This window comes from Saimiri boliviensis, chromosome 1 (assembly GCF_048565385.1).
Source record: "Saimiri boliviensis isolate mSaiBol1 chromosome 1, mSaiBol1.pri, whole genome shotgun sequence".
Classification (NCBI taxonomy): Eukaryota; Metazoa; Chordata; class Mammalia; order Primates; family Cebidae; genus Saimiri; species Saimiri boliviensis.
The window spans coordinates 31,016,771-31,030,715 of NC_133449.1; the positions used below are offsets into that span (position 1 = coordinate 31,016,771).

At 47.6% G+C, this 13,945-nt stretch overlaps 1 protein-coding gene across 2 annotated transcripts in view; it reads left to right on the forward strand.

Annotated features, from left to right (window-relative positions):
• EHD3 (EH domain containing 3) overlaps positions 1 to 13,945 on the forward strand; it is a 37,560-nt gene that overhangs the window by 3,118 nt on the left and 20,497 nt on the right. The window contains exons 1-2 of one of the 2 annotated variants that reach the window (XM_074395699.1): positions 1,560 to 2,342; positions 9,620 to 9,796. In XM_074395699.1, the coding sequence (XP_074251800.1) occupies positions 9,648 to 9,796 (149 nt within the window). In that variant the 5' untranslated portion in view covers positions 1,560 to 2,342; positions 9,620 to 9,647. Of the gene's footprint in view, positions 1 to 1,559; positions 2,343 to 9,619; positions 9,797 to 13,945 lie in introns of those variants that run through there. The other variant, XM_003943980.4, reaches the window with a different exon arrangement.

A 13,945-nucleotide genomic window follows, 5' to 3' on the forward strand; every position in this document is an offset into this window, starting at 1 on the left:
TATCTGAGGGAGCCAGCAAGACTGGGAGAGGCAGATCACTCTTCTTTCTTATCCTCCATGTTCAGGAGTTCCCTCTTCCCACTCATGTCAGTAACTGAATTTAGCTCATGCATCAGAAGCAGTCTCCCCTCGAGGGAGTGTCAGCCAGCACCATAGGAGGGGTCGTAACACAGGGAACCCTCCAGAACCAAATCATTTATTTTTCTTCTTTCTCATAAAATCCAATAAACAGTTGTTTTTAATTGGAAAATATAGAAAAGAATAAAGAAGAAAAAAAGTCACCCATAATCCCATGACTTAGGAGAAGCTATTTTAATTTATATATAAAACATATTTAGGCTGAGCATGGTGGCTCACGCCTGTAATCCCAGCACTTTGGGAGGCCGAGGCAGGTGGATTATGAGGTCAAGAGATCGAGACGAACCTGGCCAACATGGTAAAACCCAGTATCTACTAAAAAAAAAATAATACAAAAACTAGCCGGGTATGGTCGTGCGTGCCTGTAGTCCCAGCTACTCCGGAATCTGAGGCAGGAGAATCGCTTGAACCCAGGAGGCAGAGGTTGCAGTGAGCTGAGATTGTGCCACTGCACTCCGGACTGGCAACAGAGAAAGATTCTGTTTCAAAAAAAAATTATATATAAAGCATATAATTTTTTTTTTTTTTTGACGGAGTTTCGCTCTTGTTACCCAGGCTGGAGTGCAATGGCGCGATCTCAGCTCACCGCAACCTCCGCCTCCTGGGTTCAGGCAATTCTCCTGCCTCAGCCTCCTGAGTAGCTGGGATTACGGGCACGTGCCACCATGCCCAGCTAATTTTTTGTATTTTTGTATTTTTAGTAGAGACGGGGTTTCACCATGTTGACCAGGATGGTCTCGATCTCTTGACCTCGTGATCCACCCGCCTCGGCCTCCCAAAGTGCTGGGATTATAGGCGTGAGCCACCGCGCCCAGCCCCATAAAGCATATAATTTATATGTAAAATATATTTCCAGTATTTTTGAAGCTATGTTATAGAACAGTTGAGAATATGCTGTACATATAATTTTGTATGCTGGCTTGTTTGTTTTTGTTTTTGAGTTGGAATCTCACTGTGTCACCCAGGCTGGAGTGCAATGGCGCAATCTCAGCTCCTCTGCCTTCCGGGTTCAAGCTATTTTCCTACCTCAGCATCCCAAGTAGCTGAGATTACAGATGCCCACCACGCCTGGCTTATTTTTGTATTTTAAGTAGAGCTGGGGTTTCGTCATGTTGAGCAGTCTGGTCTCTAACTTCTGATCTCAGGTAATCCACCAACCTCGGCTTCCCAAAGAACTGAGGATTACAAACGTGAGGCACTGTGTCCGGCCTTTTTTGTTTTGTTTTGTTTTGTTTTGTTTACTTACAGCATGGACATTTCCCATCTTATAAGCATTATTTATAAGCATTATTTTTAACAACTGCATAATATTTCATTGTGTGTATCTACAAGTCTTCATTTACTTAATCTTCTTTTGGATGTTTTAGGTTGTTTCTAATTTTTTTGTTATTGCAGAATAATTCTGAATATGTGCGTAATATTTTTTCCTATATTACATGTTTTCTTTTTTTTTTTTTTTCTTTCTTTTTTTTGAGATGACTAGAATTGCCATCTGTCAAGGGTTGGGCAGAGTTTTGTTTAAATTATTTTTTAACTTAAAAATTTTTCTATTAAGAGTCATATTTCACAGTTGCTTTCCAAGAGGGTAAGTTGACACTGCATCCCTTCCCCAGGGCGAGTAAGGCTGCTCTGGGGTGAGTGAGCGCGTCCCTGCCTAGGTCTCAGAAGGCCTCCTCCCCTTCCTTCTCCCATCCCTGCTTCTCACCTTGATTCTTGTCTCCATCCCAGGCCTGAACCTGTGCGGGGCCTTTTCCTCGGAAACAAAGCCTTGCCTCTTCGTTCCCCCAGCTCTTGGCGTTTTGCCTCTGAGCGTCCATCACTTTGTTCTATGTGCTTGCTACGGGGTCTAATTCTTGTCTCAGGAAGTACACACAGAAAAGGACATTCTTCTAATAACTAATTAATGTGCTGTGATCTCTGCCTGAAATAACTTCCCTGGCCTAAGGCCCGGCAACACAGAGTAATAAAACAAACAGGAAATTGGCTTGGCGGCTGCCCTCTCCAACACAGGCTGCCTCTTTGGAGTATAGGAGCTCTGTGTCCCTCTGGCCATGGCAGCCTTTCCTCCTGCCTCTGCTATTCTTCTCCCTTGGCTATTTCTCTGGCTGGCATGCAGCCTCGAATCCCTTCTTCCTGGGACCATCTGACCCTTGGTCACTCCTCGCTGTCTACGCCTGTGGCCCCTTATTCTGTGGGTAGTGGAGGTGAGTAGCTGGCTGCTCCAGGGGCTGAGGAAGGAAGGCCTGAGTACTTCCACGGGCCATGAGGGAGGCCTCCCTGGGCCTTGGCAGGCTCTAGCGGGTTGGCTGTGGGGCCTGGGGCTGCAGAGCTAAGCTGCTCTGGACTCCACTGGGAGACTAGGCTGGTCTGGAGGGCTGCACTTGGATTCCGAGGCATGAGCACATGGTGGGGCTGCTGGGATGAGAGTCCACTGTGAGGGCTACTGAGCTGGCCCTTTCAGCCTCTCCGACTTTGGGAGACTCTGCAACCTCCCTCCCCAAAGAAGATTTGACATTTGCCTGTGGCTGCGCCAGCTCTCATCACCACCCTGACATCCCCACCCCAGGCATTACAGCGCCAGTGTGCTGGGAAAGATGATTCTCCAGAAAGCCAAGGCATTAGAGTAAGAGGGCCACTACCCCAGTAGACCCACTCACTGCAAAGTCCATCCTGCCAGGCACAGTCCCTGCACCACCTTCAGCCCTGCCCTCCTACCAAGGCCACAGGATGTCATATTAAGAGTCACATTTTGCAGTTGCTTTCCAAGAGGGTGAGGGTGTACCAGCTCTTTTTCTGCCAGGGTTCTGATCTGCTGGGTCTCTAAAGGGGCCTGGGTGAAACCCCACCTGCTTCTTACAAGGCCTGAGTGTTATATAAGGGAGCAGAAGGCCTTAGGCCAGAGGAACTGTGTCTGCCTGCCTCAGCCTGGCTTAGGAGCTACCTGGAGAGTCAGGTGCCTGGCGGTCATCAGGAGAAACACTGACTGGGAGGAGAAAGACCTTTGGGGAAAGCTCTCCCTCCCATTCCCACTGACAGGGGACGAAGGCCATAGAACACAGCCCAAGTCAGCAGATTCCAGCTCCACCACTTCCTGCCCAGAGACCTGGTTAGGAAGGTCTGACAGGTCAGGCCACCCCCGTTTCTGACCCGAAGTTTCCTTATCCTTACGATGGGTATAGTAATAACTGCCTGGCAGCATTACTGATGGGATTCGGAAGGAGGCCGAACCAATTTAGCAGCAGTTGTGCCCCAGGCACCGCGCATGGGGCTTTATCATTTCCTCTCCTCCCTCCAGAGGATTCTCTAACATGAGACTTAGAGGCAGACCTTCAGGAAGGTGGGGGGAGGCCCTTCTCCAGCACAAAGGGGCGGGCTGGACAAGAGTCACAGTGCTGAGCTCCGGGGATGGTGCGGGTAGTGCCCTGGGCAGGCTGGCCTGTCACAGGGAGGCTGGACTATCTGGCCACCAGATTCTCCTTTGTGCTGGAATCCCTTCATCGCATGGCTGAGGGTGCTATCAACAGGGCCAATTATGGCTGCTCCAGGCAACACGGAGCTGACTCATACCTGCACTTGGCCGTGGAGAATCTCCCATCCACTTCCTTGCTTGGGTCTGTGGGATGCCCTGCAGTCTCCCTCAAACCCCATGAGGCTGACAGGGCAGTATTATCATCCTGGACTCAGCCTGTCCTGTCCCCCTTCATTCTCGTGCAGCCCTGTCTCAGCTGTTCCCACCCAGGCCTGAATTAACTTTTCTTTTTTTACACTGCTGTGGGAATGCTTTCTCCTGGCAACAGAGGCAATCTGTATCGCTTCCCATAAAGAATCAGTGCATGAGATTCCTCAATAGGTTTTTCCTTTCTGAACACAGTAGTGGCTTTGTTACAGGGGCACCCGCTGCTGTAAGCCATACCCAATGTCCCTGAGAATTTACCCTGCCAGGCTGTGCTTCCTGGACTTGCTGGTGGCCTTGGTAGACTCAGTGTTTCCCCAGACCCATGTGTGGTCAGCAAGTTTTGGGTCATGTGGGTTTAGCAGGACAAACCCCAAGACCTTGCCTGACCACTTCGGGCTGCAGCCCTGTAACTTCCCCGGAAAACACCCTGCTAGGCTGGGAATCCTTCACTCATCTGCTGAGAACATCACGTCCGTCTTCGGTGGAATTTAAGACGCCTGTGTGAGGACGATCCTTCATCACCGCTGTTTGGCCCTGTTCATTCTGGGCATTTTTGAGGCTGCCTCAGAATGGTTCTTTTCAGCCTTCTCTGTTTCCACTGTCCCTGGGGCCTTCGAAGATCTCTGCTTCCCGCACCCCACTGTTGCAGAGCCCTGCTTAGGGCTTCTCATCTACACATTCACCAGGTCAGGTGCCTGGGCAGGCAAAGATGGATGGGGTTTCCCAATCAAGGTGAAATCTTTCTCATGAAGGATTGCTTGGCAGGGTAATCTTGCCCTGCTGTTTGTAAATTCCAGAAGTGTCCTTTTAGAGCCCATGGGGCTAGGGACCTGCTCTGATCACATGATAGCAACAGCTTTGGGATGCCACACCGCAGTCACTGAGGCCAAGCAGGGAACTCAAGGACTGATATTTATAGAGATGACAATACTCCTGTGTCTGTGGGCCACAAAGCCTCACCTCTCCTCCAAGGCCTGGCCCTGCCTACCTCCTGCCAAACCATATTTCTCTGTGGTCTTCTTGTCCCACTCATTGTTCTAAAAGAGAGCTCAACCCTTTTGGCCTGTACTCAGGCTGCATTTCCTGGTCAAGGCAGGAAAGGAGAGTGAGTGTAGTGGTTAGAAGCGCGAACTCAAATTCAAACGCCAGGTTTAAATCCTAGTCCTGTGACAATTTACTGAGTGCATTTACTGTTTACTGAGCACACACTGTTAAACCTTCATCTCCTCCTGCATCAAATGGAATGATAATCTAGGGAATTTAAGGTGTTGGTTAAATGCTTAATGTCTGCCAAAAAGTTAATCCTCAGAACACCCTGTGAGGTGGGTTTTCGTATTAGGTCCATTTGTTGAGGAAGAGCATAGTGGGAAGGTAAAATGAGATAATCCATGGAAAGTTGAGAACAATATCCAGCACATCGCAGGTACTCAGTCAGTCTGAACGATTACCTGCCATGTTATTGAGGGAGGTACTGAGGTTCCCTGAGTTAAGTACCCCCAAAGAGCATAGCCCTCATGGTTAGAGAAAGCAGGTTGGCATCTGTAATCCCAGCACTTTGGGAGGCCGAGGCAGGCGGATCACAAGGTCAAGAGATCGAGATCATCCCGACCAACATAATGACAGCTCAACTCTACTTAAAATATAAAAATTAGCAGGTCGTGTTGGTGCACATCTGTAGTTTCAGCGCCTCAGGAGGCTGAGGCAGGCGAATCACTTGAACCCAGGAGGCAGAAGTTGCAGTGAGCTGAGATTGCACTGCTGCACTCTAGCCTGGTGACAGAGTGAGACTCCACATCAAATAAATAAATAAATAAATAAAGGAAAGAAAGAAAGAAGGAAGAAAGGAAGAAAAAGAAGAAAGAAAAAAAGAGCAGGTTGGCTGGCCCCAGGCCACTGAGATTCCCAGCCTCTCCCAGGAGGCTCTGAAGGATAAGGTATTCTGAGAAAGCAGGAAGTGCTAGCCAAGGGTGAAGCTGTTAGGATTCCCTCTCATCACATTCTCAGCACCAGCTTTCAAAGTGATCCTCCGACCAGAGGAGATTCTGCCCTCACAGTCTGATTATTGGGCTGGGATCTGGAGGGATGGGGGACTTCCCAAGGCAACCTGAAACCTATCTGTGCCCTGGTGCTGAGTGGCCTTTGGACAGGAGGGCTCCGGCTCCTTCCCCCAGGGCTGGCTGCCGAGACTCCTCCTTGGGGACAGAGTCTATAGCAACCTCCCGTTAACTACCATGGAACCGCAGAGTAAATTCACAGCTCAGAATGATGCTCAGAGACACACATGGGATGTTGATGAGTGGGAGGAAGGCCTGAGAGCCTCCCTGGCCACTGCTCCTCTGTGCAGACTGTGTCTGCTGCTGCAGTCCACCCACACTGGCCCAACTCAGGGAGTCACAGGATGGGCAGAAAGCTAGGGCATGGGCCCTAGAGATGTGGCCTCTGGTACTAGCTCTGTACTATCTGCCTGTGGGGCCTCATCAGCTCGCTGGGCAGTGATTTCCTCAGGGTAATAGACAGTTGAAGAGTAAAGGATTTGGTCAGGCTGATGTGGGTGTGGATTCCAGCTCTGTTACAGTTATTTAGCTTTGAGAAGCGATGTAACCATCTAATCCTCAGTTTCCTCAGTACCTGCCTATCTGTAGGGCTGCTGTGAGAACTGAAGGAGATGCTGTTGTTAAAACATTTAGCATAATGTGCCACATGTGGAAAGGCTATGGAATGTCAGCGGTTGTTTCAGTCACATGAAGGGCTGGGTCCAGAGTAGGTTACCAACACTGGCTGGACCTAGAATCATCTGGGTAGCCCGGAGAAGTAGCAGTGTCCAGGGCCTACTCCTGATGGAGCAGTGAGGACCTCTGGGATTGGGACCCGGACACCTAGAGCTAAAGCCCCACAGGGGGCTGGGATGTGCAGTTAGCTGAAGACCACCAACCAGGAGATTGCCAAGTTTCTTTCCCAACCTAACAGGCTCTGTCTTGACATCTCTTCTCCTGAAGGCCCCCTGGCTCTTCCCTCTGAGCATAACTACAGGCCTCCAAGGTTTTAAGCAGGAGGGAGATTCTCAGCACTCAGGGAGAGCTCACCCCAAGGGCCTGCATTTGTTGGGCAACGTCTCTTAGCTCCTGTCCACCGAGGTCTTGGAAGATGCCCGGGGCTCTCCTCTGGCCGATCCCAATCCAAGGTATTTCTGAGCTCCTTCCTTCAACCCAGCCTCATGCCTCTTGGCGCCAAGCTGTTCTGAGCTCCTGGAGGGTTGGCTGGCTCTTAGAGGCATTCGCACTCCCTGTCTGGCCATGTGCCTCTTGGTTTCTAAAGGGGGCTATGTAGAGGGGCAGGGGACTTTGGGCTCTCACCACTCAGGTGCAGAGAAGAGCAGAGAGTCACCTGCCTTATTGGGCCACAGCCAGAAGCTCAGAGGAGCAGTCTGCTCACCATCCCCTTGTCTTTTCAGGAGTGGCCACCCACAAGGGGCAGCACTATAGAGGCGTGAGTGACTGCAGGTGGGCACCACCCAGAAATGCATCCCTCAGTCAGCAGATCAGGGAGCAGATGTTTAGAACAGAAGGCACCTGAGCTATCACATTGTCTAGTCTCTTAAAGGAAACAGAAGATGGGGCCCAGAGAGGGGAGGGCGCCTGCCTGAGGCTGCACAGTGAGTGAACAGGACCAGATCTTGGACCTCTGGCCCCTCCCTGGCCCAACTAAAGGACAGAAAGAGAACATGTTTAAAACCATTCCATAAAAATAAACAAACTCCCTTCCTCTTCTTTACCTCTATGGTTGGGATAATGTGTAAACTCCCCTACTGCCATTTTTCTTCCATCTAGGAAGAATTGAAATAGTTTAGTTATTTGTCAAATTTTAAATGACCAGCAATGTGGCCATTAAATTAGCCAGTAATAATCCATAGAATGGAATTATGCACTGTCATTAAGAGGAATAGATCTGTCCTACTATGTCCTAAACATATTAAGCATGAAAATAAACATGTGCATTGATAATATCCCTGTAATCATCACGGGATCTGTACATTCCTGCCTGTTCACAGTACAGCATTCTTCATGGTTATGACGCATGTGTACGTTGCCGGGGGAGTGCATGTGTGGGTGTTGGGTGCAGAAGGAAGGTATTGACAGATAAAAGGTAACTTTTGACACCTATTTAGGTAGCACAGGTAAAAAACCAAACACATATTTAAACACATAGCACAATTATAATCTCTATCTGGGAATCCCACCATATACTGTTACATTTGTAATGAAATTGCCTAATAGCCAAGGGCACAAGAGAAGACTCATTTGTTGAAAATATCTGTTTTTTCCAGGTACTATATAAGGCATTTTGAATGTAGTCTCTTCTTTGAAATTTGGAATTAAATGGATAATGACAAGAAAGACAGAATGAAAGGTGTGTAGTTTGCTTCTATGTTAAAAAATAAGATCGAGCAGCCGGGTGCAGTGGCTCATGCCTGTAATCCCAGCACTTTGGGAGGCTGAGGCAGGTGGATCACCTGAGGTCATGAGTTCGAGACCAGCCTGGCCAACATGATAAAACCCCATCTCTACTAAAAATACAAAAAGTTAGCCGGACTTGGTGGCAGGCACCTATAATCCCAGCTACTCGGGAGGCTGAGGCAGGAGAATCGCTGGAACCTGGGAGGCAGAGGTTGCAGTGAGCCGACATTGTGCCATTGCACTCCAGCCTGGACAAGAGTGAATGAAACTCTTGCCTCAGAATAAAATAAGATCAGACCAGACATGGTGGCTCATGCCTGTAATCCTAACATTTTGTGGGGCCAAGGTGAGCCAATCACCTGAGGTCAGGAGCTCAAGATCAGTCTGGCCAAAATGGCGAAACCTCGTCTCTATGAAAAATACAAAAAAAAATTAGCTAGGCATGGTGATGGGCACCTGTAATTCTAGCTACTTAGGAGGCTGAGGCAGGAGATTTGCTTGGACCCGGGAGGTGGAGGTTGCAGTGCACCAAGATCACACCACTGCACTCCAGCCTAGGCGACAGAGTGACACTCCATCTTTAAAAAATAAATAAATAAGATCATAAATGCGTAGATGTGTATGAACACTTAATAACATAGTACTTGTATGCCTGGGACATTTCTAGAAGGATGCATTTCTAGAAGGATACAGGGTACAAAATACAGATACTAAAAATGTAGGATAAGATGGATATTCATTTTTCATAGTGTACCTTTATATTGTTTGTATTTTGTATCACATAAGCTATTTCTATATTGAACAGCTAACTGGTTAAATAAAGACCTATGAAAAGCCAGCAGAGTCTATAAATGGTTTAGTTCGAACCATGCCTTTGTGTGGGTACTCAGCAGGTTACTTTCAGTTATGGAGTCTGGAATACTCTGTGTAAGAATCATAGAAATGCCAGATATAGGTGATGGGGAAGACGGCAGCAAATCACACTGCCATGAGTGTATCTATGAAACAATCTTGCATATTCTTCACATGTACCCTAAAACCTAAAATGCAATTAAAAAAAGAATCATTTCAATCCAAGCTTTGTTTCTAAGCTGAAATCTTGTTCCTCCATCCCCCCAGCCCCCAAAGGATAAGGACCAAAAAACAGAATATTTTAAGATCAGCTGAAATTCCACCTCCTCTACAAAGTTCTTTGGACTCCATTATCTAGCAGGCTTTTCTCTCGGCCGTGAGATCCTGCTGCTGTGGCTCGGCCCTCCCCTCTGACTTGCATGGTGTCTGCCTTATAGTAGACATGCTGTGTTGATCTTGAGCAGAACACCTGCATTATGGCTGTGCTCATTCCTGCCAGGTACCTGCTGGAACAGGATTTCCCAGGCATGAGGATTGGGCCTGAGCCCACCACAGACTCCTTCATTGCGGTGATGCAGGGAGACATGGAGGGGATCATCCCTGGGAATGCCCTGGTGGTGGATCCCAAGAAACCCTTCAGGAAACTCAATGCCTTCGGCAATGCCTTCTTGAACAGGTGAGTGTGGAGGGGAACACAACACTTTGGGGTGCTCTATTTTCTTCTTCTTGGAGTATGGGGCGTGGAAGAACAGTAGATAGGATCTTGGGAGGCTTGGTGCCTTTTCCATACCTGGAGTCTCCTGTCAGTCTTTCCATACCTAGATTGTCCGTTGCTTGCTGGGAGTGTAACTGAGTCAGTTGTGCGATTCAGGAGCCACAGAGGCTGGGCTGATTCCGCCTTATCAGGAAGCAGGGAAGGATACAACAATAACTTAGGTCACATTCCCCTACTCTGCACCTACCCCTAGTAAAAGTGGAGGAAGATGTTCCATATAGTTCCCAGCATTTGCCTAAACATGCAAAGGCTGGGACTTGCATCCAACTAGAAGGAGGCAGATGAAGGTTCTTTTCTGTTCGTGGATATTGTTTCTACCTGGTGGAAAGAACCCTGGACTAAAGACGGAGGCCTTAGGTGTGAGCAGTAACTCTTCCACTAAATGAAGTGAGTGACCTTGCACAGGTCACCTCTCTCCCCCTGGGACAAGTTCAGCCTTGCAGATACAAGATCATCATGATGATTTGAATAGAAAAAGCTCTAGAAATGCTTGGCAAACTAAATGAGCCTTCAAATGAATTATTCTGCTTAATCAGAAGCAGGCTGATCCCCTGCTCACACTTACTATACTTATAAATCCAATTTCACGTGTGCATGGTAAATACTTTGAAAATAATTTTAAAACTACTTTTTCTAATTGGAGGTGTTTAGAGTAGAGGTAATGAATATGGGCTTTGCCTTCAGATAGACCTGGGTTCAAACCCTGCCTCATATGGGGGATCTTGAACAAGTTGCAAAACTTCTTTGTTGCTAATTTTTCCCATCTGTAAAATAGGATAATAGGAGTGAAAGGAGAAATAAGTGGGATAATAAACAGAAAACACTCTGTTCCCCACAGAACAGAGCCCCAGGCCATCAGGGGCCTGGTGTCTATTGAAATAAAACACGAATTCTATCCCTGGCACATAGTAACCAGCACGTTGGTTAGTGATAGTGTTATCATGCCGTGTCTCATTTGATTCCTTAATTGTTCGGCGAATGGAATAGGCATCCGTTGTGGTCATTTTTCAGTTGTAGAAGTTGAGGCTCATTACCCAAAGGATTCTCAATGTCTCTTATCCCAAAGAATAGTTTTTATAAAGCTATGAACTTGTCTTTGACCTTTCCTATAGCGTCATGGAGTCAAGTCAGTAACAGTCTGAGAAAGGGATGGGAAAAGGACCACATGAATGAAATGTGGAATTCCGAGTGGTCAAGAGCAGGGAGCAGAGGAAGAGTCACACAGAGAAATCTTGAGAACTTGGCCTGGCAGAGAGAGAGGCCCAGGCATGGGGCTTGGTTTGTGTCGAGATTGAAACTGAGGTCAGTTTAGGAAGAATGAGGAGGTAGTTGGCGGTGGTAAGGTGCAGTGGGGCAGTTGTCCTGGAGTCCAGGGGTGTCTCTCCTACCTGGAACTGAGTGAGGAGGTCCTGGATGCCCAAGATGCTAAAATGCAGAAATGGAGGAGGTGGGATGAGCATGATTCAGAAGAACAAGTCAGCAGAGATGAACAGAAGCAGGGATATCTGAGCAAGGGAGTAGGCGATAAGTTTCATTTTTAACATGTTGAGTTTGCAGTGATGGTGAGTCAGCTGAGGAACATCGTCCTATCTGAAGGCAGAGAGGAGGGGCTGGACCCCAGGGGAGGGAAAGGAAAAGCCAGGGAAAACAAGAGGAAACAGAGATCGTTGCAAGAGAGGCGTACAGGTTTAGTGGTTAATGCCATTTTGGGATAATTGTGCTTATAATGATATAGTGTATTGTATTATGTGTAACAGCATATAGTCTATTATGATAACAGAATTTAAATGATTGCCATCATACGCTGGGTGCATTCCTGAGAGCTGAGCACCCTTATGTCATTAATCAAACCCAGCAAGTCTCATTAACTCTATTGTTAAATGTATTGAAACCAGGAGGTGTGTGTGAGGTTGGGTGGGAGTGGTTTACTTTGGTAAAGACACTTAACCTCTTTGAATATTACTATCTTCATGTAGAAAGTGATAAAATGCAGCCGGGCGCGGTGGCTCAAGCCTGTAATCCCAGCACTTTGGGAGGCCGAGGCGGGTGGATCACGAGGTCAAGAGATCGAGACCATTCTGGTCAACATAGTGAAACCCCGTCTCTACTAAAAATACAAAAATTAGCTGGGCATGGTGGCGTGTGCCTGTAATCCCAGCTACTCAGGAGGCTGAGGCAGGAGAATTGCCTGAACCCAGGAGGCGGAGGTTGCGGTGAGCCGAGATCGCGCCATTGCACTCCAGCCTGGGTAACAAGAGCGAAACTCCGTCTCAAAAAAAAAAAAAAAAAAAAAAAAAGAAAGTGATAAAATGCAAATTGCCATAATCCAATCCTACAAATGTTGTATGAAGAAAATCTGAGAGAGAAAGGAAAAACTATATAATTATTTATAGTGGTTACATTTTTTATTTTATTTTATTGAGACAGAGTGTTGCTCTGTTGCCCAGGCTGCAGTGCAGTGGTGTGATCTCAGCTCATTGCAGTCTCTACCTCCCAGGTTCAAGTGATTCTCCTGCCTCAGCCTCCCGAGTGGCTGGGATTACAGGCATGTGCCACCATGCCCAGCTACTTTTTGTATTTTTAGTAGAGACAGCATTTTACCATGTTGGACAGGCTGGTCACAAACTCCTAGCCTCAAGTGATCTGCCCGCCTCGGACTCCCAAAGTGCTGAGATTACAGGCATGAGCCACCAAACCAACGACCTACAGTGGTTTCATTTAGGGAGTGGAATTGAGGAGGGCAGAAGGATGAAGAAGAGAAAGACCTTCCTATTTCATTTTATGTCTTGCTGAACCATGTTTTTTTTTTTCTTTTTTTACCATGTGCATTTATTTTACAAAAAAATAATTTATAAACAAAATATATAGGAAGGTGCTATGAAACAAATAGCATGCACATAAAAGGTGATATTATTAAGGGATCAGGAATCTCCCTCTAAATCTGTGACTTCAGTGAATAAAATGAAGGTGACTCAGGCAAGATCCTGCATTTCCAGAGTGACCTGGTGTCTGGCCTGGCGGGCAGACATCGATAAGGAAAGAAATGTGGCCACAGGAGGGGCTGTGTCTCCTGGCTCCCTCCCACATGCCTTGCTAAGGGATAGAATTCATGTTTATTTCAATAGACACCAGCCCCCTGATGGCCTGGGGTTCTGTTCTATGGGGAAAAATAAGGCTGATCCAGTCCAGTGGACACAAACGTGGGAAGAGCCAGTGGTAACCCAGGCAAGAGGAAGAGCAAGGCTGACCGGCCTTTGTGGGAAAGTTGACATTTGACCTTGCCATTAAATGATGAGTGAATGACACCAAAAATGTAAAAAAAGAGAGGACATTCCTGGCAGAAAATACAAGGGGGTGGGGGGGGCGGGAAAGAGAGAGAGAGAGAGAGAGAGAGAGAGAGAGAGAAATATGCATCACTAGGGAAGAATGATGAGAGAATGTGGCTTACTGCGGGCACCTGTGAAGTCGTGAGGTTCTGAGATTTTTCTACAGCAGCACGCAGCAGCTGAAGTGTTGGATGTTTAGGTTGGCTGGGGGTCTGCCAGGCATGTCCACTGAAAGGACAGCAGGGGATGGAGGAGCCCTCGTGCATGTGCCACTGGCTTCCCTGCAGCCCCCACGAGCTGTTGCACCTTAGATTTCCGGGTTCCTGTCTCTGTGCTGCCGAGTGGTCCTATTTCACACCCTCTGTCTGCTCTCCTTCCCTTTCTTCTCTTGAATTACACTTGACTGCTATCCTAATAGAGATGTTTGGCCTTTAGATGCCCAAATACGTGTTTCTGGTTGGTTGCCATTCGTCAAGACCAGCTCCAGTGCCTTTTCCTGCAGGAAGCCATCTCTCTGTCTTGAATCTTTCAAACAGTTCATCTGACTTTTCTCAGGATGTTGGTCCCATTGCACTGTGTATTTGGGTTGTCCATGTGTAGGCCTGCACCAGGCTGTGCCCCTTGGAGACAGGAATCGAGGTTTGGACATCTTAGTGTCCTCAGCAGTAGGAGCTGCCTCACGATCATCCAGGGAGCTTCCTCAAAGCATAGATCCTGAGTGAGA